This window comes from Oncorhynchus mykiss, chromosome 8 (assembly GCF_057628025.1).
Source record: "Oncorhynchus mykiss isolate SJ-2025 chromosome 8, ASM5762802v1, whole genome shotgun sequence".
Taxonomy (NCBI): domain Eukaryota; kingdom Metazoa; phylum Chordata; class Actinopteri; order Salmoniformes; family Salmonidae; genus Oncorhynchus; species Oncorhynchus mykiss.
The window spans coordinates 58,777,981-58,805,970 of record NC_143029.1 but is presented as its reverse complement, the minus strand read 5'-3'; the positions used below and the strand labels follow the sequence as shown (position 1 = coordinate 58,805,970).

General features: G+C 41.9%; 1 protein-coding gene and 1 non-coding gene across 19 annotated transcripts in view; both read right to left on the bottom strand.

Annotated features, from left to right (window-relative positions):
* Positions 1–22,702, bottom strand: part of asph (aspartate beta-hydroxylase) — a 34,536-nt gene extending 11,834 nt beyond the window's left edge. For 5 of the 18 annotated variants that reach the window (XM_090182091.1, XM_090182092.1, XM_090182089.1 and 2 more), the window contains exons 1-3: positions 11,483–11,575; positions 10,163–10,318; positions 6,326–6,394 (exon numbers count right to left, since the gene is read on the bottom strand). In XM_090182091.1, the coding sequence (XP_090038217.1) occupies positions 6,326–6,394; positions 10,163–10,318; positions 11,483–11,549 (292 nt within the window). In that variant the 5' untranslated portion in view covers positions 11,550–11,575. Of the gene's footprint in view, positions 1–56; positions 1,009–1,534; positions 1,577–2,161; positions 2,231–2,475; positions 2,515–6,325; positions 6,395–10,162; positions 10,319–11,482; positions 11,576–19,492; positions 19,541–22,416 lie in introns of those variants that run through there. The other 13 variants (XM_090182100.1, XM_090182098.1, XM_090182099.1 and 10 more) reach the window with 10 other exon arrangements.
* On the bottom strand, positions 17,704–17,806 carry LOC149982043 (U6 spliceosomal RNA). The gene has a single exon (XR_016482823.1). It is a non-coding gene; the product is annotated as a U6 spliceosomal RNA (small nuclear RNA).
* Positions 22,703–27,990: the final 5,288 nt, after the last annotated feature.

Here is a 27,990-nt window from a genome sequence, read left to right as displayed (position 1 = left end):
TGGCCATTTGTGTAACACCAAAACATCTTATTAAAAAGTATTAAAAAACAGGAAACCTTCCAGAATCCAGCAACTTTATTAACAAAGAACAAGCACATAGCTGATCCTTTCAAATCCACTTCTCCACCAAATGCAAAATAAATCATTGTCTAATTCTACAAATATCTTGTCTAGCGACTTTAAATAAAGCTATATTTTCTGATGTAAATTAACACAAAACTAAACCACATCGGAAACTAAGCTTACAGCACCTTGCCATCCTCTTGGCGCCTTTCCTTGTCCAGTTCATACTTCTATAGAGGACAGCATTATGATTTTTACCACAAGCAGGAAGTGGCTAAAACACTATGCACTATACATTGCGGAAATGGCTGTCCTGCACAGTATGGGGTTTCCTACTCCCATTCGCAGGGGTCTGTCACTGGAGACCTCTCACAGGTGGTGTTTCTCCTGAATCTTTTAACATCTGTGTCAGCAGAGGGAGTGAAAGATCACCGACATCAGTGCAGGTGTGAAGAGTTTAGCATCATTTCCGGACCCCCTTATCAGACATCTTGAGCTTTTTAGCAGCAGCTTTGGGGGACTCTTTATTTTTGGCGTCTTTGGGGACCTCCACCCTCTTACCCTTCACCTCTTTCACTGACTTCTTGTCTGGCTTTGTCGCATTCTTCTTAGCTTTCTTGCCCTGCTCCTGTTTCTTATTTTCTCCCTCTTTCTTATTTTCTCCCTCCTTCTCTTTGTCTCTCCTAATCTTGCCCAAGGCCTTCTTAAACTCCCCCTTCTCTGGCTTGTCCTCCATCCTAGCTGCCGTTGCCACCTTAGCCTTCTTTGCCACCTCGTCCCTCGTCACCCCTAGGACCTTCTCCTTCTCCCTGGCCAGGATGTTCCTCACCTCGGCCAGCGCCATCTTGGCAATCTTTTTGGCCTCCAATCGCTCATGGATGATGGCCAGCTGCTGGTTCAGGGCCTCCCTCAGCTTCCAGCCCACGTCTTTGGTAAGAGGGTTTTCTGGGACACGAGAATACCATTTAGCGGCTTTGACAGTTTTTTCACTGCCAGGCTGCTAGGGCCACAACGCAAGCATATTGCTGACCACACTTCAAGCGTTTAGTAGGTTGCAAAGCACCCTGGGTAATTGGATTTGCTGACGGGGTATGTTAGGATAACAACAACTGGCATTTTGCTGCACTTTGGAAAGGTTTCGCTTTCCAGACAACATCTGTGGTCAAACACATTTTACTACACAGATGGGATTCAGTTGGTCCAACAGTTATATGACGTTGTCCAATATTACACTCAGCACACCACGCAATGATTTCATACCAAATACCTTATAACTACAAAAGGGGTAGTCAAATACAGCATGCGGCTAGAAACCAATTCATGATTGTATGTCAAGAAGCAATCATATTTTTTCTACTAGTACACTTAAATTCAAAAGATCCCGATATGGTTATTAGAACTATGGTAAGCAAGATCTTCATAGCTCAAACTCTACTGCACACTGGAACCCACACTGTTCCTCATGCAATACCTTTTTTGGCTTTTCTCTTGGAAACATGTCCTGGATTTTCATCTGAGGTTTAGAAAAACAAATAGTTAAAATATGGATATAGTCTCAGTAAGACTGGTGTATCTGCTTGGTGCTCAACCGCCAATATGAACAGCCGAATCGCAGAGCTTGCCTATAGTAGGGGAGAGCAACCGTTACAACAGAACAAAACCAGGCTCAACCAATAACAGATGGAGGGAAGTCTTGTACCTCTCTCAGCTTTCATTGACACCCGTGGCAAGCTCACTCATGGATGGGGCTAAGATTTTCTCTCACAATCTAATAGTAAAGCTTTTGACATAGAGCTTTCGGGAGTATTGGTAGTAATAATGCAGGCAGAATCTACTTGGGCCACCCCTCGTCTGGCATTGCCAAATAGTGGCTGCGGGTGAAGTCACGAAATCAGGGGCAAATTCAGTACGAATTAACAAAACTAAAAACCAGCCAGACCTCAAACAGATTCTAAGTTACAGCCCCCCCCCCCCCCCCCCCAAAAAAAACTAAATGTGCATGTTGATAACATGGTAAAGCAGACAAAACGCTTCAACACATGTTGAGAGCATGGACTAGACTACAAAGCAATCTGGACATTCATCCACAACAAAGTACCTTTGGTCTCAGTAGCCGCCTCTTTTTTCTTGACCTTTGTTTTTGGAGATTCTGGTTCGATTAAGCTGGCTAAGAAGATAAAAAAAAAAAAACTATGACCACCAACATAAATCAACACTAACCTACCAATGTTCTATTTCAAAACTTTAGCAGAATATACAGGTTTCTTTAACTAGCAGACCTGCTTTCCATGAATGGAATGCCATGCATCCACGCATCTGAAAATTGACATGTGGCGTAGTCGGCTACTCAGAGCTGCTTGAAGTTTTGCTCTCAGCAGAGAGAATTTAAAAAAAGGGGAGCAGGTGAAGTACCTCTGTGTCTCGCTCTTTTCCGATCGGGTCGAGGTTCATCTGATATTTTTCAAAAGGAACATGGCATTAGAATCTAACAATGACCATTACTTACTGTGACCATTACTAATGAACACCAGGCAAAACTAATATCCAAAAATGACCAGAACAAAATTTGACAACTCAAAACATGCCCATGCCAAACCCCAAAGGCGGACGGACAGATGCTACCATTCAGGGCTCTACGCTGACCATTTTTACAAGCAGCATGTGCGCCTAAGTTGAACAATGTAGGAACACACCAGGAAATTTGGGAGCACAATCCAAAATATTTTGAGGTAATAAAGCTAGAATCCTTCATTTTTCTAGGCGCACTGGTGCTCCTAAATACAATTCCAGGTCTTACAGCAAAATATTTAGGTGCAAAATACAAGTAAAATGGTCACACTGTGGACCCCTGCCACACATTCACGATTGCATGTGTTTACCCGTACCTCCTATTCTGATGGTTTTATTACACTACTTGTAAGAGTATGACTTGGAAATGATGACCATGTGAGAGTGACATTACTGTATAACTAATTTTACACTTTATCAATACATTTGGAATCATATTTGTCAATGGTGCCAAAGACCAATCATCATCAAAGCCCAAACAATAGATGGGTAGTTGCAATGGAAATATGTAAGATTAGTAAAGTTCATATTCAGTTTAGAGTGATTAACAAAATGTTTAGCAAATGTATATATTTTTCCCTTTCTGTAATACACATGATATCCAGTGTTCTGTTTTTAACACACTGGTTGGTCACATGTTATGGATTAAACTCATATCTGTTGATAGTGATTGGAGGTACAAGGACCGAGGACACTGATTATTATTGTATTCTGTGAAACAATGATTCTGTAGCAGCTGACAAAGTCACTGACTTTTAGTTTTTTACTTCCTACAAGCGTCTTGGGCTGGTGTTGTCTCCATGTTGCAACTTGTATTAAACCAAATTGATTTATGATTGACTTTATCTGCGACTGCTCTTCTTTTGTTCACAATCAAAAGGGGCGACAACACCAGCCCAGCCCAGTCCACAATCAAAAGGGGCGTCAAAGCACCATTTGTACAATGGCCATCCAGGAGTCACTGGTTGTGCGCATACTCCACTTGCCTCTTCGCCAGCCCCGACGACTTAAAAAGCAACATCAAGTCCTTCAGGGCTTGTTTGACAGGGTAATGCTAATAACCCAAAAGGCCACGCAACATGACCACACCTCACCAATTGGGTCACTTGTCTAGTTCTATTTTAAAATGGGCAGTTAAGTATGACATGACCCGCTTGAGCTGCGGCGACATAATCTACTACAGCCACTATGACTTATTTTCACACGAGAGCATGAATCTCACCAGTTCAACCTGTTCCTAGCTATACGGTCAATGCTTGGTCATTGTACTTGAGTACTAAGTCAAGCCTCTAAATGAGTGAAAGCCAATACGAAATCCGAATGGATTCCACCCAAAAGCTTGCTCAGCAGGTTTATTGTATCTTTGACAGTGCCATTCCTTATACCTTTTGTGCCAGACATGTGTTTGCTAGTACTTAGAAGAAACCTGTCTCTGTTTGCTTTCAATGTTGTCATATACAACACATTTTTGACCATACATACCATTACAAATGACTGGAATTTCTTGAGTTCCATCTATAGACCACAATGTTTAGAGTTTGAAATCTAAACTAGCTGGGTAAGTCTCTTTAGGGCGAGTGGGAGTCAGCATTGACCCATTTCAGAGATCTGGGGTTCAGGTTATGATCTGCGTCTCAAAGCAGGTAAAAGGTCCACGGAGGGTGGAATTCGGTAAAAGTCCTTGAACTCATAGTCGGGCTCAAAAAGCATGGAATCCTCCACATCAGGGAGCACATTTTTCCAAAACCACCTCGGGCTAAGTATGCAACATCATATTTCCTAACCCTGTCCCAGGACGTCTAGAAAATTGGTTTAAGGAACAGTCGAAAGCTAGTTTCTCAAAGGGTTGGCTTTAACAAAAGTGGACAGCTAACAAGAAATGAGTAACACCTGTGCAGTGCTCCAGCAAGCCGGTCTCTAAATATCTTATGTGCAAAGTTTCAACCCCCCAAAAAATAAATTTTACCATGCAAGGTATAAAAAGAACATTCACAAAATAAAACACATAAACCTTAGCGAATAAATCATCTGAAAAACACGTTTTTAATTGTGTTTAACGAATGGATGACGAAGACAGGGATTGGGGACAAATAGCAGACCTGAATACGTCCAAAAACCAACAAACACAGAACATGAATAGTAATCCTAATAGGGACAACAGAAAAATAAACATCATAATGAGGGAATGCTTCACTGATAAAGAAAAATTATAATCTTCCACAAAACTTTCAATAAAGCAAAAACTTAGACGAAAGGTCAAACCAAAGTAAAAAAGTATAAATATAATTCCTGCTAAGTGGATAAAAATGTGCGAACGTTAGGGCCCTAGGGCATGCAGTACTGTGGTTGGAAAAAAGAGAGCCGATCTGTTACCCAAGTGCAGCTGTTCATTGCAGAAAATCGGGTGTTTGCAGTCTGTTAAGTGGAAATGCACATCATAGAAAAGCTGGCTGGCATTTAAAACTGCTGCAAAAATCCTGAAGGCATAGTCTTCGCCCCACCATCGAAAATCTTCAAAAAAAGACTTGAGGGGTCAACATCTACACGACTTAACCCTTCAAATTATTCTTCCAGGGAATGGTGATGTTTACGGGGTGTTTTTCAACAAACGCACCTCAAGCAATGGGAAACAAGTCTAAAGAAGCAACAAGTCCACTTGGGACTTCATGCCACGGGGGATATGGCTACTGGTTATGGAGGCCTAAGATCACACAACTCTTTCCCTGAACCCCGTCAGTCTGAGAAGTGCCAGCACTTTCCTCCTCCGCCGCTCCATCCTCATCCTCAAACGGGTTTATGAGGCCATAGAGGAAGGTGAAGAAGCCTTGAAACCAATCGGAGCCATCCTCCACTAAAATATCCGGGACCTCCTCGAGGGAGTCCGACCTTTCCTGACTGCCATCTTTGGTCAGGCCTACGCAAACAGAGGGGGAAACAAGGAAAGGGAGATGGGGAGGGAGAAAAAGAAAGAGAAAAAGGTGGTAGAGCAGGGGGAAAAAGGGAGGAAAGGAAAGGGTGGAAAGTTTTAAGCGAGGTCAGGCAGCGAGGGAAACTATGCAGGTCTAAGATTGCATGAAGCAGGGTTGGAGACTAAAGAGAGGAGAGAATAGCAATAGCATAGCCTAGAGGGGGGTGGGCGGGCGGGCATGCAGAGGGACTCTATAGAATCTATCACTAGCAGCAGGGACCACAGCTGTGCCAGACAGGCAGTGGTCTGGGTGACAAAGCAGAGCAGTAGTCTTTATGGCAGACAGCAGCAGAGTAGACCGAGTACCAGAACATGGAACCAACTCATTGGACCAAACACTCCTGAAGTAGGTTCTTCCCTTTTTGATTAGAAAGAAATTAGCAACTTTAAGATCATATAACAAGTGACTTAGAGATGAGAGAACACAGACGTCTTCGTTATGACTGAGTCATTCTTAAAGCATGCGGCAATAGGCCCTGGATGTTATGTCAGTGGAAGTGAAACGCAACAGTCAGTATAAGAATCAAACTTCGAAACCCCTTTTCACAACATGCACATGCAGACTTTGTTGATTCATTGTCCAGTTTGGTAGAATTGACTAAAATAGTATCTTGTGGCAGAGATCGGTTAAACCAGTCAGTCATGCAAAAGAAAACCCAAATCAGTTATGTAATCACACAAACACACGTCAATAAATAACAATCCAGTTCAAATCGATGAACTTGCCTAGCAGTACTTTAGCATCCTCCACATCGAAGTCACCATCTCCATCAGCATCATAGGACGAAAGTTGACCTAGTGAAGTAATTGGAGTTAGTCTTTATCCCCGGGTCAGTGGGGGTTGGGTATGTATGGTGAAATGGGGGTGGGTTACTATACCCTACGCAATGAAAATAGCATAGGATGGGGGATATTAGCATTTAAATTATAATAACAAAAACAGTATGTTAATTGCTATCGTTCTTGGATGAGGATAATCATCACCGTTCATTTCCAGAAGTATTGCTATTTATTTCTACAATAAGCAATATTATCATGAGTGATGTTTTGAATGATCATATTAGCATTTCTGGTAAATCTGGTTACATAATAAAGTAATAAAACATCAAATCTTGGTTAACCCAGAAGTAAAATCTTGTGTAATTTGGTCAGCTGTGTGATAAACTTCTGGTTCTATGTGTGTTAGAAGTCTCCACCCTCGCAACATTCTCTACATCTTGTGCCAATATCATTTATGTTTAAGTCATGGTTCCAATAGTTCATTTTTTTTTTCCGAAGAGGTTGTCAGTTGGATATGTTTTCTGCAAGGTTTTGTTCATCTTACCCACCATATGAATATCATTTCCTGACTCAAATAGGGTTCCCTCAAGATTGCTCTGATGTCCAAAATATTACAAATCGAAATGTTTAAGTTGCATGTATTTGAAAATATCTACATTGGCCAGTCCAAAATGGCGTTTTAATTGTGTTATGGAAATATACTTACTTCCTATTACCAAGTAATTTACAGTTTCCAAGAATTGCTACATAGGGTTGTGTTTTTGGGAGTGATATTTGTTCTTGTTGAATCTGTTTCATCTTCTTCTTCCATACAACTATGAAGTTGTTAATGTTCTTTGAAAATATACATGTGAAAAGATTCTGGGGGTGAGCATGCGCATCTTCAGTAATTACCCATTGTTCCTCTTTAGTGCATTTAACAATATGTCTCAAGTAAAAGCCTTGGGTGGCGAGTTGATACAATTAAAACCAACCTCAGACTTGGGGAGATGTAAAACTTTCCTTTTTATTTGCCCATATAAAGTCTTATGGCAGAGTATACTTTTTGAAAGAATGCCTTCAGTGGGGTAATTGGTATACAGGCCAGGCACTTCTGTACGTGCTCAAGCTAATTTTTTTTACAAACATTAACAAAGAGCAAACAATTGACGTAATGAAACAATAAATGCACACAAATTAGCGGGAGACAGAGGACATTCTGGAGAGAGATGTTCCTACTAGTGAGCCTTCTCCACACATACACCCCCTTCCCTTCTTGTGTCAACATTCTAAATTAGGGATGTAATTTATCAAAATACTAAGCTGTAGTGTAGACCACAACTCACTTATTTTAAATAGGCCGACAACAGAAAATGCATGTGAAACTTTAACGTTCACTGCCTGACAAGGCTTGCGCAGCAATAATGTGTCATTTTTTATATTTCGGATCCATTTGGGTCCGATACAGACCCGACCCAATTTGGATCCGATTCATCTGACATATTTTGGGTAGGATCTGGTCCACCTCGGATCCGACTCGGATACTAACTTTCAAAAGAAATAACAGGATCCTGTGAGCTGGGAATTTCACAGATCCAAGTCCGTTCGGATCTCAATTTCGGGATCCGAGAATAGCATGTGCCTACGCGCAGAATCTGCCAATGAGAGATTAGCCTTATGGTAACATGTTAGCATTTCAATATTTAAATGTTTTAATGATGAGCTACACATTTTTCGTTCTGAAACAAACCAACCTTTTTTTTGTTCTGTTCCTACCGGAAAAAAAAAAAAGTCCTGAACCAATTCGAACAAAAATGTACATTAGCCTGACATTCAATTACTTCACCAATCAATGTGGATACAGGCGCTTGCTATGGAGCGTGCACGGTATAGGCCTAGTCATTTTGGCCTGGGTGCTATTGGCTGCGTAGCAATAGTTGTTTACAATGCGCAATAGACAATCAAGTGTAGGGCGCTAGATGGGACTGAAATTTTGCGGGGAGAGAGCGAGAGTGGGTGGAGGAGGAGGATTGGCTTGAAGCACTGGGCATCTTATGACATGCAATATCGGAATTAGACCCACAGAATTACACCTACAGAGGAACGGCTTCTACAGAGGAACTTTGAATGTCTTTCAACTTCTGAGAGTTGGACCAGAGCTATCTAGTTAACGAGCTTGTTAGTGCAGAATTAAAAACGTGTCTCAACTTGTAGTAGTTAATATATCCAATGTGAAAAATCTTCTCAATTTCTGAACTACGCTTGTAATGTCAGCAGGTTACAGTAGCCTAAGCTTCGGAGGGGGAGAGGCAAGTTGCACACACACACACACACACACACACACACACACAAGAGCGCGCAAAGATTTTCAGCTGGCAGGCAGACCCTGGAATAAGTTTGACTGACAGAGTGAGGGCTTTGGCACATGCGAGTTGTTGCGTTTGTGGGACCCCAAAAAAATGCCCCGAACGTAAAAGAACGTTATTAACTGTTCCCTGAACCGGTTCCAACCTCTATCACAACATAGCCACACTGTCTTATTTAAATAAACATGACTAGCTCAGCATAAAAAAGCAAGGAAGCAATGTTTCAAAATATTATTTTGCCAGTTTTGCATCATTAAAAAAATACAGTGTGACTATTAAAAAAAGGTTAAATCTCTTTTATGACAAATGCAACTTAAAAATGTTGTATTTTCTCGGAATAAGAATTTAGTCAAAAGCAAGTGATTAGACGATATGTATGGGAAATAAATGGATTATTTCAATTGGGACTGGAGGGCGGGTGAGTCTCATGGTTATTTGGGGGCATGATCATGGGCGCAAATATCATACCTTGCATTGTCTCAGAGAGCTTAATGTGCAAGTCCTTTGCATTGGCTGCATGCAAGATTAAGACCAGACAAAAACATTCACATTGGAGAAATACAAATATTTGCAAGATTAATAAATTATTAACTAGCAATTTGAGATCCAAACATGAGTTAGTAAACAGACATATTCAGATCCACACACTGAGCAAGTGCACACATGCACTATAGATAAAACTACGTCATGGTTGAGAAGTTGAAAGTTCAATGTTAAAATGCATCAAAGCACTCAGTATCACTTTGGGTTATTCCTCAATGGCATTCATGACTGTAGCAAAGGCTGAAGGTTCTACCAACTGACTGTGACAGACTGCTGTAGCTAGCAGGAAATGTAGCCCTGCTACAGTACTGTAGCATTTGTGTTTCCTGTTAAAAGGTTCAATGAAGCCGTTTTTATCTCAATATCAAATGGGTTCTGGGTTACAATTAAGTACCTTACTTTGATTTCTTTCAATTGAAATGGCCAAAAAGAAACAAAAACAGCTTCTTAGCAAAAAGCAATTTCTCAAGCAAGACTTTTGCTAGGACTGTCTGGGAGTGGCCTGAGTGAGGGACCTTATTGGGGGAACCTATTTGTAGGGATATGTAACTTGAAAACTAGCCATTATTGGCAGAGAGGAGGGCAAACTATTTATTGGTCTATTAACTTATACTGCCTGGTGATATCCCAAAACATGTCAGGCTGTCTTTTCAAACAGCTCTTACACTTATAGTGCATTATCATTTTCACAATATTATTACAACCTCAGTATGTGTGTGTGTGTGTGTGTGTGTGTGTGTGTGTGTGTGTGTGTGTGTGTGTGTGTGTGTGTGTGTGTGTGTGTGTGTGTGTATATATATATATATATATATATATATATATATATATATATATATAAATAACACACAGGAAAATCACATTTTTCACTGCACTGCTCCTTTAAGGTGTCACTTACCGATGACGCCTTGGTAGTCGACCAGGTCGAAGTAGACGACGGCCACAGAGGTCCAGACGCCCAGGAGGGCAAGAACCATGAACCAGGTGAAGAAGGAGCTTCCTCCTGCTACCTCAGGCTTCTTGCCATTCTTACTGGCCAGCTGGGCTTTGGCTTCTGTGATGGTGGGTGGGAGAGAGATGAGTCAGAGAGTCAGACCTGAAACTAATACTATACAGGATAAAGACATGTGTATACATGAGCCACACACAAATGCAATGTGTTTCATTTGAGGTGTAAAGTGGTCAAAATACAGGCCTAGGCCTAAATGTTCCAGAAATCAGAAAGCTTTTGTGGTTAAAAGAAGCTGACGGCAAAGAGATATCTTGCGATAATACTCATGACTTAAGCCTTTTTTTGTTTTGTTTTGCAGTCAGAGATATAAAATGAGAAGTTAAATGGGTAAGAATGGAGAAATCTCATGAGCCACTGACCACATTTTTGATACTTACAACAACAACAAAAAAAGTAGATAAAAATGTTGCCTATCTATAGCATGAAAACCTAAGAATGCCACATTGCAAACCTCAAGAGGCCTGAACATAGGCCTAGAGCTTTCAAGTAACTGAACTCAGAATTCAGTATGGTCGCCAGAGAGGCAAAAATACAAAAGCAGTGGAGTAATCATTCAGGTTTCTGTTGACACTGGACACAGAGCACTGTATGGGTAAAAACAACAGTATATTCGAAGAGACGGCAGTGGAATAAAGAACAGGTGCAGAGTCTGCTAACCCAAAGCTAGGTCAAACCATTTCACACATACAGATCAAATGAACTGATATTCGTCACATGCTTCGTAATCAACAAGTGTAGGGTAACAGTGAAACGCTTACTGGACACCATATATAGACACACAGCACCTGCTTATGTCATTGACAGTTCTTTATATTTTTTTATATGTATAGTCCTAAAAAAAATCTCCAAATGCCATCAGTCATAATCAATGCAGCCATTGGTCATTCGACTTCACTTTCATGCAAACCTCATCTACACACTACAGTTTGAGATTTTATTTCCAAAAGTTTAATAAAGTGGTCCCACATCTGCACCGAAACCAATCCAAAAACTAGGCACAATCCTATGACCTTATCGACAGAGCTGTGTCGTGCTCCACATCATCCCTCAGTTGAGTATAACAAACGCCCAGATGTGCACCCCTCATAATAACAACGGTTTGTCCACCATCACCAAAAAAGGAACATTTCACGGGTCGAACCAATGTCTATAAAAGTAACCCTCATTCCGGAGAAGGCTGTTAACTGACGACATCGCTCCATCTACCTTCTGTGTGTTCGACAACCACCGCGGGTTCCAACACCGGGGTGGGCTTGACTATCGGCACTTCCATCCGTGCAGACCGTCCCTGACCCGTCCGAATGGGAAAAGCTTCAGTGAGTCTTATCTCCCTTATCCTTCCCCCAAACCCCTTTGCAACAGCTACCCTCCTCTATTTGTTCCAGGCAAACTCAGCAGGAACCCGATATGGGACCTGAACCGGCCAATAGGGCTATTTTTAGAGCTGTCTGCTTGTCCACCAGAAGACATTCAGGCATTGATATGGAGAGGCGGTGTTAACGCCATGCCAATGTGACATTACCCGGCATCTCTCAGGACAGAACCCCAGGGATTCAAAGGGTCATAAAAAAATGGCTGTCATTATTACCTCCCACCCCAGTAACAATAAAACAGCAACAGGCAGAGAAGGGGAGAGCTTCACTAAGTGAACTGGCTGACACTCATTCACACACTACCGTGTGGTGGAGCGGGCTGAGGGGGAGGGATTTAAAGGCTACAGGCCACAGCCCATGCAAATCCTGGCAGACTTTCAGGGACTTTGCTTGGCTGCCAGGGGGATACTCATTAGACCTACATGGGCGGTTTAAGCAGGCTCTCCGAGAGAGTAGAGGCATTTCAAAACTTCTCTGCACACTCAGGATTGCGGGACGTTATTCACAAACGTGCATCACCTGTCTGACATAGGTAGAGTACAAAGCAAATCTGCTGCAAAGAAGCGTGTGCATTTTGGGGAAGGAGCTGGGTTATTGCCAATGTGTTAAATGTTGCTCATCCAAGCCTCCAGAGGGGCGCAGCAGTCTAAGACACAGCATCGCAGTTCGATCCCAGGCTGTTGTCACATCCGGCCGTGACCGGGAGACCCATGTGGCGGTGCACATTTGGCCCAGCGTCGTCCGGATTTCCTTGTCTCATCGTGCTCTAGTGACTCCTTGTGGCGGGCCGAGCCCCTGCAAGCTGACTCCGGTCAGATTTGTTGTACAATTAAAGGTGAAATACACTGTACTTTAAACAGTCAGCAATGATCTTAGTTATTATTATTTATTTTTGGGGTCTATTTTACCCCCCAGTCTCTCCCCAATTTCGATCTTGTCTTATCGCTGAAACTCCCCAACGGGCTCGGGAGTCGGAGGTTGAGTCGTGCGCCCTCCGAAACCCGCCAGACTGTGCTACTTAACACCCACTTAACCCGGGAACCAGCCACACCAATGTGTCGGAGGAAACACTGTTCAACTGACGACCGAGGTCAGCCTGCAAGTCTGTAGTAACACCTCTAGCACTAGCGGTGCAGTGCCGTAGACCGCTGCACCACTCGGGAGGCCCAGTCAGCAATAATCTAATGAATTCAGGGCTTGTGAAATTATATTTAGGCCAAATAAGCCTTCCACAAACACAAGACCCACGAATAATTACATTACTTTATCAAAATAGTTGCAATAATCACTGATCTGGCTTTCAAATCTGTCCATGAAAATGCCCTTTTTGTTACAATTTTAACCAGCACCATGTATAATGCACATTTAGTTCTTGTAGCTGGCATTATGAAAAATGAACACTAAGTTTAGCCAACTTCGATCTATTTTCTAGTTAATAAGGCAGAACAGTTGAATTGTTATGAACACACCGTTCTGTCCTTCTCCAACTGTTTGAACAGCAGGCTAGCCTGTCCACTTTGTTCAGATGTTGAAATCAAGTGGCCTATGACCCATTCTGATGGACCAAACCTCAAATGCAAATAGGAAGTTAAAACTTTTTGTCGGGGAGGAAGAAGTGACCTCTCATTGTGTTGTGGCGGGGGGGGGGGGGGCTTGCTGTGTGCGTGTATAAACAGAGAGGAAGAGGTGAGGCAAGGTTTCACTCATCAAAATCTGTCCAAAATAAGCCCAATGCATTTTATCAGCTTATTTTGGACCTATGTGTGTCACCGGCCTTCTCGAGTTTGGGATGACTCCCCCTATTGTTAGAGGAGTGGGATTTTTCCTATGGAAAATGTCTCGGTTCTTCCATGGCCTGCATACTCACTAGACATGTCACCCATTGAGCATGTTTGGGATGCTCTGTACTGAAGTGTACGGCAGCGTGTTCCAGTTCCCATCTATATCCAGCAACTTTGCACAGCCATTGAAGAGGAGTGGGACACCATTCCACAGGCCACAATCAACAGCTTGATCAACTCTATATGAAGGAGATGTGTCACGCTGCATGAGGCTAATGTTGGTCACACAAAATAGACTGGTTTTCTGATTCACGCCCCTAGCTTTTATTTGTACTTTTTTCATATAGTACCAGTCAAAAGTTTGGACACACCTACACATATTGAATCATGTAGTAACCAAAAAAAAAGTGTTAAACAAATCAAAATATATTTTCTATGTGAGATTCATAAAAGTAGAAACCCTTTGCATTGATGACAGCTTTGCACACTCTTGGCATTCTCTCAACCAGCTTAAACTGGAATGCTTTTCCAACAGTCTTGAAGGAGTTCCCACATATGCTGAGCACTTGTTGGCTGCTTTTCCTTCACTCTGCTGCCCAACTCATCCCAAACCATCTCAATTTGGTTGAGGTTGGGGGATTGTGGAGGCCAGGTCATCTCATGCAGCATTCTGTCATTTTCCTTCTTGGTCGAATAGCCCTTACACGGCCTGGAGGTGTGTTGGGTCGTTGTCCTGTTGGGAAACAATGATATCCCACTAAGCCCAAACCAGATGGGACGGCGTATCACTGCAGAATGCTGTGGTAGCCATGCTAACTAAGTGTGCCTTGAATTCTAAATAAATCACTGACAATGTCACAAGCAAAACACACACACGCATCACACCTCCTACTCCATGCTTTACGGTGGGAAATGCACATGCAGAGATCATCCGTTAACCCACACCGCATATCACAAAGACACGGCGGTTGGAACCAGAAATCTCCAATTTGTACTCCAGACCAAAGGACAAATTTCTCCAGGTCTAATATCCATTACTTGTGTGTTTATGTGTACATACATACATACATACATACATACTATATATACACTGCTCAAAAAAATAAAGGGAACGCTTAAACAACACAATGTAACTCCAAGTCAATCACACTTCTGTGAAATCAAACTGTCCACTTAGGAAGCAACACTGATTGACAATAAATGTCACATGCTGTTGTGCCAATGGAATAGACAACAGGTCGAAATTATAGGCAATTAGCAAGACACCCCCAATAAAGGAGTGGTTCTGCAGGTGGTGACCACAGACCACTTCTCAGTTCCTATGCTTCCTGGCTGATGTTTTGGTCACTTTTGAATACAGGTAACGAGTGGAGGACAGAGGAGCCTCTTAAAGAAGAAGTTACAGGTCTGTGAGAGCCAGAAATCTTGCTTGTTTGTAGGTGACCAAATACTTATTTTCCACCATAATTTGCAAATAAATTCATTAAAAATCCTACAATGTGATTTTCAGGATTTTTTTTCTAATTTTGTCTGTCATAGTTGAAGTGTACCTATGATGAACATTACAGGCCTCTCATCTTTTTAAGTGGGAAAACTTGCACAATTGGTGGCTGACTAAATACCTTTTTGCCCCACTGTACGTACGTACGTACATACGTATATACATACATACATACATACAACCGGTCAAAAGTTTTAGAACACCTACTGATTCAAGTATTTTTCTTTATTTTTACTATTTTCTATATTGTAGAATAATAGTGAAGACATCAAAACTATGAAATAACACATATGGAATCATGTAGTAACCAAAAAAGTGTTTATATTAGAGATTCTTCAAATAGCCACCCTTTGCATTGATGACAGCTTCGCACACTCTTGAAATTCTTTCAACCATACATACATACATACATACATACATACATACATACACACATACATACTAGAGGTCAACCGATTATGATTTTTCAACGCCGATACCGATTATTGGAGGACCAAAAACGCAGATACCAATTCATCTGCAGATTTTTAAAAATGTACTTGTAATAATGACAATTACAACAATACTGAATGAACACTTATTTTAACTTAATATAATACATCAATAAAATCAATTTAGCCTCAAATAAATAATGAAACATGTTCAATTTGGTTTAAATAATGCAAAAACAAAGTGTTGGGGAAGAAAGTAAAAGTGCAATATGTGCTATGTAAGAAAGCTAATGTTTAAGTTCCTTGCTCAGAAGTTTTAGGTTGTAGTTATTATAGGAATTATAGGACTATTTCCCTCTATACCATTTGTATTTCATTAACCTTTGACTATTAGATTTTCTTATAGGCACTTTAGTACTGCCAGTGTAACAGTATAGCTTCCCTCTCCTCGCTCCTCCCTGGGCTCGAACCAGCAACACAATGGCAACAGCCAACATCGAAGCAGCGTTACCAACTACTAGAAGGCTCAGAGCGAGTGGCGTTTGAAACGCTATTAGCGCACGCTAACTAGCTAGCCATTTCACTTTGTTTACACCAGCCTCATCTCGGGAGTTGATAGGCTTGAAGTCATAAACAGCGCAATGCTTGACGCACAACGAAGAGCTGCTGGCAAAACGCACGAAAGTGCTGTTTGAATGAATGTTTACGCGCCTGCTTCTGCCTAAAACCGCTCAGTCAGATACTTAGATACTTGTATGCTTGAATGCTCAGTCAGATTATATGCAACGCAGGACACGCTAGATAATCTCTAGTAATATCATCAACCATGTGTAGTTAACTAGTGATTATGATTGATTGTTTTTATAAGATACGTTTAATGCTAGCTAGCAACTTACCTTGGCTTACTGCATTCGCATAACAAGCGCTTCCTTGTGAAGTGCAACGAGAGAGAGGCATGTAGTTATTGCGTTGGACTAGTTAACTGTAACGTTGCAAGATTGGATCCCCCGAGCTTTCAAGGTGAAAATCTGTCGTTCTGCCCCTGAACAAGGCAGTTAACCCACCGTTTCTAGGCCGTCATTGAAAATAAGAATGTGTTCTTAACTGACTTGCCTAGTTAAATAAAGGTATAAAAAAATAATTTTTATTTGTTTAAAACGACGCCCAAAAACACTGATTTCTTATTGTTACGAAAACTTGAATTTGGCCCTAATTAATCGGCAATTCCGATTAATCGGCCGACCTCCAATAAATAAATAAATACCTACCTACCTACCAACCAGTATAGATGCACGGACCGGTTTGGATTTTTACTTTGTCATTATGGGATATTGTGTGTAGATTGATGAGGGGAAAGAACTATTTCATCCATTTTAAAATAAGTGCACCTTCCCATTTTGTTACACCTTCCCATTTACACCAGAGATCTGTATGTAATGAGGTGATGCTAGGGCAGGGCGGTATACCGTTTTTTATGATATACAGTGTGTTTGGAAAGTATTCAGACCCCTTGACTTTTTCCCACATTTTGTTACGTAACAAAACGTAACAAAATGTGGGAAAAAGTCAAGGGGTCTGAATACTTTCCAAACACACTGTATATCATAAAAAACGGTATACCGCCCTGCCCTAGCATCACCTCATTACATACAGATCTCTGGTGTAAATGGGAAGGTGCACACAGCACAGAAGGACGAAGGAGACGAGACCAAAAAGAAAACATGAGAACAATCAAGACAATCGCTCATAAAAAAAACAGAAAGAAAAATGTTATTCTTGCTAAACAAGGCATTTGGAATATTGTGTAAAAACACCAATTCAAATTGATTCGATAAAAATCGCCCAGCCCTAGTGTAAAAGGGGATATGCTAAAAGCCTGCGTACTGTATAAGTGATACACATATTTTTTAGCTGATACAGAATACAGAAATAACAGGATATTGGCAGATGATAAGTTGGCTGTAACACAACCGGCCGTGATCAGGAGTCCCATAGGGCAGCGCTCAACGTCATCCGGGGTAGGTCGTCATTGTAAATAAGAATTTGTTCTTAACTGACTTGCCTAGTTAAATAAAAGTAAAAGGAAACATTTTACTATCCGTTTTCAATAATAAAACTATTTGCATCTGTTTTGTATAAGGTATTTGCTACTCGCTCACATTTTCAAACACTTAGCCTTCACAAGACTACAAGAGAATGAAAATAGCCTACCAAGTGAGCCTAAAAATAAATGCCAACAAACTGTCTAAACTGTTTGCATTCCCCGTTGGAACATGGGTACTGACAGTCCTGAAAAGGTTGCAGCCCTAATCTAGCAGACCTACGTTTTAAAGCCCCTAAGCCATTTGTGCAGGCGTTTACAGATTTTGCATGTCATCCTTTCAGAGGGGCCATGCTAATCTCTGTATCAATCCAATTTTTGCTGCCGAAGCGTTTACTACAACCTTCCCTACCGACTCTCTCTGGAGAGACATACCCCCTCACTCACACTGGCCAGACCTGTTTCTGGCCACAGACAGACTACCAACTGAATACTGTTACTTCCTTTTTAATTGTGTAGTTAGTTGTAAGAAACTCGCTCTCTCTGTTCTCTTTCTCTGCTGGTGTCATTTGTGGGTATGTTGTTCTGTTTGAGCTTGCATAAGGATCCTGTGGAATGTCTGCTTTGACACAGTCCCCTTCTCTTTCAAACACATGCTCTCTCTCTCTCTCTCTCTCTCACACTCACACACACACACGCACACACACACACACACACACACACACACACACACACACACACACACACACACACACACACACACACACACACACACACACACACACACACACACACACACACACACCTCGATTTTAGGGACTTAAGTTGGTGCATGTGGTCACATTGACAAGATAATGTTACCACCGTCCTCGACTCCCCCACCCCCTGGCTCTCACACAAGGCCAGTTTGATTTAATCATGATCTGTTTGGTTTCCCAACTAATACCACCTGGTTACTTCATACACTGTCATGGTTTGGCTAAAATGGCCAGTCACAAGTTACCAAGTCCACAGAAAGGGGAGTGGAAGAGACTCCCAGACCAGATACAGGAAAGATACAGGGTAAACTAATCAAATGGCTACACGTCCCCCTCCTCAAATACCTCGACTAACCGGTGCCCCTGCACATTGACCCTGTACCGGTACCCCCTGTATATAGCCTCGTTACTGTTTTTTTTACTGGTGCTCTTTAACTATTGGTTATTTTGAACTTATCTATTTATTTGTTTGAACTTAACACTTATTTTTCTTAAAACGACATTGTTGGTTAAGGGCTTGTAAGTCAGATTTTACTGTAAGATCTACACCTGTTGTATTCGGCGCACGTGACAGATAACATTTGATTTGATGCTGCTAAATACTTCCTTCAAGCACATAGGGCCAACACACCAGCCTCCATTCATAACCAAAGTGACCTTTAGAGATACTGCTCACATTACCAGTAACATAACAGCATTCTATGGACTATGTGGGAGCATCAGGAAATTAACTATGATGCTCAGTTGAAATCTAAAATGAAGCTTTTTCGCTGATGTAGCGACCGGACACAATTTAAAAGCAATTAGCCTAAATCATTTCAAAACCACCTTACTGTCTCTCCATAAAGGCATGCTTGTGTCCTTTAACGTCTGTAGAACAAAGACATTCAGAACCATAGTGCAAACTGAACAAACAGAGTCCGGTCTCTGAGACGCAGCAGGACCACATACTGTACAAAGGACTCTAGTAATAAAGCGGGCAAATTGACTTATTCAAATACTGATACTTCGGTGCCATCAATTCAATAGCAGTAAAATTAACTCAAGGATCAGTGAGACCAAACAAAAAAAACTTCAGCATACCTGACAAGAATGTGTGAAATGTTCACAACCCTCATTCATCAGTTATACAACATTTTCAGTCCTACAGCTCTTGTACAGCTCGGTGCAAAATCCAAAGCAGAACAGGCAAGCAAAACAACATCCCCTACAAACAAGCTCACACCACACATGCAAGATTATTCCCTAACTAAGAATAGTATTTAGTTTGGGGGGTGGGAGATACACTGCAAAGAAAACACACAAGGTCACATGTCAGTTGTTGCCTTTACCAGTTCTGTGGCCTTCGTCCAATTAAACCATCAGGCTGAGAGAAGAGGCTGGAGGAGCAAATTCATTGTTTATAAAATAATAATATGACAAGACATAATAAAATATGGCATGTCAATAGAAACACTGTGTAGAATATCAATGACAATCCAACCTCTGAACAAACAATATGTTGAAAGGATGCAGATTCAAAAGGAACAGCTGTTTTTATATTTTGGTCATACAGTATAGTAACTGACTTCCACATACTTTTTCTGTATTATTACATAAATGCAGCATGTTGAAAGGGAAACTAGGAAATAGCTTTCACGTTGAGGCATCAATAAGTCCCTATAGCTTTAAATTATTTTTGAAATGTAAACTTGATTTAGTTAGACAAGTCAGTCAAGAACTAATTCTTATTTACAATGACAGCCTACACCCGCTAAACCCGGATGACGCTGGGCCATTTGTGCGCCACCCTAAGGGACTCCCAATAACAGCCGGTTGTGATACAGCCTGGATTCGAACCAGGGTGTCTGTAGTGATGCCTCTAGCACTGAGATGCAGTGCCTTACACGCAACCCAATCCCGGCTGCGCGCATGCCCCATCGTGCCCCATCGTGCGCCATCGCGCATAAATGTATTTTGTCCCCCCACACCAAATGCGATCACGGCAAGCAGGTTCAATTATATTAATTTGGGGACAGGTCGAAAAGCATTAAACATTTATGGCAATTTAGCTAGCTAGCTTGCACTTGCTAGCTAATTTGTCCTATTTAGCTAGCTTGCTGTTGCTAGCTAATTTGTCCTGGGATATAAACATTTGAGTTGTTATTTTACCTGAAATGCACAAGGTCCTCTACTCCACCAATTAATTCACACATAAAACGGTCAACCGAATCGTTTCTAGTCATCTCTCCTCCTTCCAGGCCTTTTCTTCTCTTGACTTTATATTGCGATTGGCAACTTTCATAAATTAGGTGCATTACCGTCACTGACCTCGTTTGTCTTTCAGTCAGCCACGTGGGTATAACCAATGAGGAGATGGCCCGTGGGTACCTGCTTCTATAAACCAATGAGGAGATGGGAGAGGCAGGACTTGCAGCGCAATCTGCGTCAGAAATAGAACTGACTTCTATTTTAGCCCTTGGCAACGCAGACGCTCGTTGGTGCGTGCGAGCAGTGTGGGTGCAATTAATTAATAATATAGATTTCAAATTTTATTTTGCAATGCTCGCGCACTCGACACGAGAGGTGTAGTCAGCCTGTTAGACCACTGCGCCACTCGGGAGCTATAGGCACGCAGTTGATAGTCATCAGATGTTGGGAAGTGAGTATGAGGCCTGTTCAGGGGGGGTGCAACACAGCCCATGTTAACTAACAGAAATGTATCACAGATGCGTCTGTCTTGTTGAATAGTGAATAGTGTCAGTTCTACAAATTACATTTCTATCAGCAACTGAACAGTTCACCTAATGAATATGCCCCTGTACAACGTCAACATACATGTAAGGGGAGGAGCCTTGAGTTGTGAAACGCTCCGATAAGAACAGTACATAATGTTCCAAAGGACTTTTTATTAATACAACCACCGTTTGATCATGCATAACATGCAAAGTGTGTACCTTCAACTCATTTGCAACCACTAGAAGTTGATAAAAAGTTTGCAATTGCTTACCCTTATGGCAGGAACCATAATATTCACACCGATATGATCCATTTGCATGATAGTGGCCTGATGATTATCATCTTATTGAAAGTGTAACAAAACATGGTATAAATGCTGCGTTCTATATCAGATGAATAAAAAAAAATAGTTATGGAAGTAGCCTAAAAATGAGGGGCACTGAAACCCTGATAGTAACAGAAGATTGCCACAATCTACTTACCTTTGTGCAACACATTCTAAGGTTATATAAGGCTACAAGAACTAGAAGTCTACGAAAAACAACTGACTTGCCTGGTTAAATAAAGGTTAAATATATTTATTTTTTTAAATACAATACCATTTCGGGTAAACTTTTCTAGGACACGTGTCACAATGACACTGGAGTTTTTGAAAAGGGGCCCAATATTTAGCATGACTTGTACAAGCACCCCCTTGCAGTCTGCTCTGAAACCAATAGTTTAGAAAGTTTAAAGCAGGGAGCTTAGCCCATGACAATATAATTCATCATCTTGATAACTTGGGGAGCGGTCCTGCGATGAGAAAAAGGGGTGTCCATATAATTTCAAATGGATCCATATGGCCATATGGGTCCTGGTTCGCAACAGTGACGATATAAGCCACGTGTAACCCCTCCCACGTTCTCCCACTATTGACACGTGAGCACTTGGGAGAAATTAAGAAAAAGTAAATGGGGGGGGGGGACAATACACGCAACTGATGCCGTTTCCGATTAAGTCTACGAGGTTGATATTGTAATTGGTCTCGCTGCGTAAAATGACACATACTGTCATACGTGAGCACAAGATGATACAGATACCATAGCCAATCTAAAATGCACGGGCTATGGTCGTGCAAACTATTCTTTGCAACCTGACGAATTGCACGAACATTTTTCAAATCGAACAAATGCCCTGTTATGAATAGTATGTATAATGTATAGTAAGATAGGGAAAGCGTCTGAAATCTGGATATAAAGAGACACTGTTCGTGTTGTTTACTATAACTCGAAACAATTTACTGTACAGTTGATGGTTCCGTAAAAAGGGGCACAATTGCTGGCTTACGTTGTTGGTATCTTGTTGACGTTATGCTACCTACTGTCCAGTTTTATAGGCTTCGTATTATTTATTGTATTTGTTGTATCGTATTGTTGTAGGCTAACTTGCAATGCTTAAATGAAAATGTCAATATTGCCCCCCGATTAACTTTTAAAGCCATTCTGCAGCTAAGTGAAGGTTGGTTCTATGCACCACTGCCACTACTAAAATTACGAACCTTTCATTTTGTGTCCTCGTGCGTTTTTCTTCGGGGCCATGGCTATTCGAAGTTGCTTGAATTCAAGTAGAAATGTGCTAATTCAAAATTAACGAGCTTCACTCTCAATTTCTTGCACTAAAGGTGGCCCAATAGAAATCAAATCTCTGCCCTCATAACCCGAAGCCCATAGCAACCCCGTCCACTGTTTAGTGAATGCGCCCTCAGCCAGTGCGAGCTTCACGAAGACAAGGTGGGCGGAGAAAAGGAAAATCTCGTCCAATTCGCTTTCAGAGGTGGTCGTCTTATTCAATCGTATGGATACAGTCATTGGGATACCCCCGCAGGCTAGAACCGCCTTGTTTATCCCCCCTTTAATGTGGTTGTAACTATAAGGGATACAGCTTTTGTCAAAATTGACTTTTCGTAGGTTATGAGAACTACGCTGAAGAAGACAGCTTGTCTGTCGAAACGTTAGGTTATTAAATGATTGCATCTGAGCTCCTAGTGTGCGGCAATTTTTTAGAAGAACTTACGCAGCATGTTAGTAGAATTAACGTAGCAGTTTAGGATACTTATGTTAAGGTTAGGGTTAGCTAAAATGCAAAAAATATATTTTTGACATTCATTTGACAAAAGCTGTATCCCATCTAGACATAACCGTTTTACGTCAGCGCTCGAACGTGGCAAGATGGAAGATACACCCATCGCGAGAACTGACTGTTTTTCACAGTACACTATTAGCTTGTTATTACATAACCTATGTAATCTCTGAGCCTTTGTGCAGTTGTAACCAGTTTTTAACAAATATGTGGCTTAAAACCACGTAATCTTGTTGTGGAATGTGATTGATGGATGTTTTATGTGCATTTGATAGAGAACTCTCAGTATCACAAAGATGAGACCGTGCAGAGAATGACCACCGTCAGCGTCACACGGATCAGAGAACGTGCAGAGAATGAATCACATCGAGTAGCCTAGCTTCCATGAGCTCAGTAGTGCTTGCGCAATTAAATCCAGTGTCAACGGTGGTGATTCTACTCTTATTCATCAGAAACCAATATATATTATTATCAAAGTAGAGAACCCCCTTTATAAATTGCAAATATTCCATCGACAGCATACTAAATCTAAATCATTACTGTCCAGTTCAATATTCAATTCTGATGTAGCCTACACGTGCTAGCCTAGTATACTGTGTGTCTGTAGGTTGATGTTCCATACATTGTGCCCTTCCCCAATTTATTCAATTGTCCACATCATCAAAGACAGTGCAGATGGGTCCTTTCCAGGCAATGTGAAAATCCTAGACACACTTTGCCTGTATAAAACTACACATACGTATACACCATTTTTTGATTGAACTAAGGACATTTAGTTTTAGTTGAAGTCGAAAGTTTACATACACCTTAGCCAAATACATATACAACATGATGCCGAATACACCCCCGCAACATGATGCTGCCACCCCCGTGCTTCACGGTTGGGATGGTGTTCTTCGGCTTGCAAGCATCCCCCTTTTTCCTCCAAACATAACGATGGTCATTATGGCTAAACAGTTCTATTTTTGTTTCATCAGACCAGAGGACATTTCTCCAAAAAGTACAATCTTTGTCCCCATGTGCAGTTTCAACCCGTAGTCTGGCTTTTTTATGGCAGTTTTTGAGCAGTGGTTTCTTCCTTGCTGAGCAGCCTTTCAGGTTATGTCGATATAGGACTCGTGTTTACTGTGGATATAGATACAGTGGGGGGGGGGGGGGGGGGGGAGTATTTGATCCCCTGCTGATTTTGTATGTTTGCCCACTGACAAAGAACTGATCAGTCTATGATTTTAATGGTAGGTTTATTTGAACAGTGAGAGACAGAATAGCAACAACAAAATCCAGAAAAACGCATGTGAAAAATGTTATAAATTGATTTGCATTTTAACGAGGGAAATAAGTATTTGACCCCTCTGCAAAACATGACTTAGTACTTGGTGGCAAAACCCTTGTTGGCAATCACAGAGGTCAGACATTTCTTGTAGTTGGCCACCAGGTTTGCACACATATCAGGAGGGATTTTGTCCCACTCCTCTTTGCAGATCTTCTCCAAGTCATTAAGGTTTTGATGCTGACGTTTGGCAACTCGAACCTTCAGCTCCCTCCACAGATTTTCTATGAGATTAAGGTCTGGAGACTGACTAGGCCACTCCAGGAATTTAATGTCCTTCTTCTTGAGCCACTCCTTTGTTGCCTTGGCCGTGTGTTTTGGGTCATTGTCATGCTGGAATACCCATCCACGACCCATTTTCAATGCCCTGGCTGAGGGAAGGAGGTTCTCACCCAAGTTGTCCTGTCCATTTATCAGAAAAACACACCAAAAGCATAATGTTTCCCCTTCCATGTTTGACGGTGGGGATGGTATTCTTGGGGTCATAGGCAGCATTCCTCCTCCTCCAAACACGGCGAGTTGAGTTGTTGCCAAAAAGCTCCATTTTGGTCTCATCTGACCACAACACTTTCACCCAGTTGTCCTCTGAATCATTCAGATGTTCATTGGCAAACTTCAGACGGGCATGTACAGGGGGCTATAAAGTATTTAGTCAGCCACCAATTGTGCAAGTTCTCCCACTTAAAAAGATGAGAGAGGCCTGTAATTTTCATCATAGGTACACTTCAACTATGACAGGCAAAATGAGGGGGAAAAAATCCAGAAAATCACATTGTAGGATTTTTAATGAATTTATTTGCAAATTGTGGTGGAAAATAAGTATTCCATTTGCAAATAATCGCACCAACTGTTGTCACCTTCTCACCAAACTGCTTGGCGATGGTCTTGTAGCCCATTCCAGCCTTGTGTAGTTTTACAATCTTGTCCCTGACATCGTTGGAGAGCTCTTTGGTCTTGGCCATGGTGGAGAGTTTGGAATCTGATTGATTGATTGCTTCTGTGGACAGGTGTCTTTTATACAGGTAACAAACTGAGATTAGGAGCACTCCCCTTAAGAGTGTGCTCATGATCTCAGCTCGTTACCTGTATAAAAGACACCTGGGTGCCAGAAATCTTTCTGATTTAGAGGGGGTCAAATGCTTATTTCCCTCATTAAAACGCAAATCAATTTATAACATTTTTTACATGCGTTTTTCTTGATTTTTTTGTTGTTATTCTGTCTCTCACTGTTCAAATAAACCTACCATTAAAATTATAGACTGATCATTTCTTTGTCAGTGGGCAAATGTACAAAATCAGCAGGGGATCAAATAGTTTTTTCCCTCACTGTACTTTTGTACCTGTTTCCTCCATTATCTTCACAAGGTAATTTGCTGTTGTTCTGGGATTGATTTGCACTTTTCGCAACAAAGTACGTTCATCTCTAGGAGACAGAATGTGTCTCCTTCCTGAGCAGTATGATGGCTGCGAGGTCCTAGAGTGTTTATACTAGCGTACTATTGTTTGTACAGATGAACAGGATACCTTCAGGCGTTTGGAAATTGCTCCCAAGGATGAACCAGACTTGTGGAGGTCTACCATTTTTTTCTCAGGTCTTGGCTGATTTCTTTTGATTTTCCCATGATGTCAAGCAAAGAGGCACTGTTTGAAGGTAGGCCTTGAAATACATCCACAGATACACCTCCAATTGCCTCAAATTATGTCAATTAGCCTATCAGAAGCTTCTAAAGCCATGACATAATTTTCTGGAATTTTCCAAGCTGTTTCAAGGCAAAGTCAACTTAGTGTATGTAAACCTCTGACCCACTGTAATTGTAATACAGTGAATTATAAGAGGAGTACTCTGTCTGTAAACAATTGTTGGAAAAATGACTTGTGTCATGCACAAAGTAGATGTCCTAACCGACTTGCCAAAACTATAGTTTGTTAACAAGATCATTTGTGGAGTGGTTGAAAAACGAGTTTTAATGACTCCAACCTAAGTGTATGTAAACTTCTGACTTCCACTGTAGTTTGCCCCCGGAGATGCGTTGTGCAAGGGGCAGGTTCATGCATTTGGTGCATTACTGATGTTAGAATGCTTTTCAGTGAATGTTTTCTTTTACTTTGATATTTTAGTCATTTAGCAGACTCTCTTATCCAGAGAGTGCATTCATCTTCAGATAGCTAGGTGGGACAACCACATATTACAGTCATAGTAAGTACATCTAGCCTCTATCAGCAACGTCAGCGCTACTAAGGGGGTGTAGGGTGTTGAGGTGTAGGGTTTGAGCATAGCCTGAAGGTAAGGAGGGGCAGTTCCTCTTGCTGCTCCGTATTTTATTTGTTATTTTATTTAACCTTTATTTAACTAGGCAAGTCAGTTAAGAACATGTTCATATTTACAATGAAGTCCTACCTCGACCAAACCCTAACCCGGACGACTGGGCTAATTGTGTGCCACCCTATGGGACTACCAATCACGGCCGGTTGTGATACAGCCTGGAATTCAACCAGGATCTGTAGTGACGCCTCTAGTACTGAGATGCAGTGCCTTAGACCACTGCGCCACTCGGGAGCAAGCACCATGTTCTTGTAGTGGATGTGAGCTTTGACTGTAAGCCAGTGGAGTGTCCTGAGGAGCATGGTGACATGGAAGAACTTTGGCAAGGTTTAACACCAGGCGGGCTGCAGCGTTCTGGATAAGTTGCAGGGGTTTGATGGCACAAGTGGGGAGGTAGTGTCATCCTCTACGGATGTTGTAGAGCATGAACCTGCAGGAGCGAGTTACTGCTTTGATGTTTGCAGAGAACTACAGGATGTTGTTTAGGGTCACGCCAAGGTTCTTTGCACTTAGGGAGGGGTCACTGTGGAGTTGGCAACCGTGATGGAGAGGTCTTGGAGCTGGAAATGCAGAGAGCCTCCGTCACATAGAGAAGAGTGGTCGCGGTTGAGTGACCCGTCTTGAAGCCTGACTGGTTAGGGTCAAGAAGAATGTTCTGAGAGAGATAGCGAGAGAGTTGGTCAGAGACAGCACAAGAAAGCAGGGGTACTGGTCTTTAGTTTTTGACGACAGAGGAGTCAAATGTTGGTTTCTTGAGGAGGGGAGCGGCTCGGGCCATTTTGAAGTCAGAAGGGGACGCAGTCAGTGGTCAGGGATGAGTTGATGAGGGTAGTGAAGAATGGGAGAAGGTCTTCAGAGATGGTCTGGAGAAGGGAGGGGGGGTGGGGTCGAGCGGGCAGGTTGTCGGGCAGCCAGACCTCACTAGTTGCAGGATTTCATCTGGAGAGAGAGGTGAGAAAGAGGTCAAAGCGTAGGGTAGTTCAGTGTGAGTGGGATGGACTCAATAGGCAGAGTGAATGAGGAGCAGATGTTGTCAACCTTCCAACCTTCTTTTCAAGGTGGCTGACAGTCGTCCAAGGAGAGGGAGGGGGTGGAGGATTAAAGAGGGAGGAGAAGGTGGACCACTGGTGCAAAAGCTTTAAATTTAGAGTGATAGAAAGTGGCTTTAGAAGTGGATACAGGGGAAGAGATGGGGGGGGGGGGGGGGGGGGGACAAAGTAGTGATCAGAGACCTGGAGAGGGTTACAGTGAGATTAGTAGGAGAACAGCCTCTAGGAAAGATGAGGTCAAGTGTATTGCCTGCCTTGTGAGTGGGAGGGGTCTGGGGAAGGGTGAGGTCA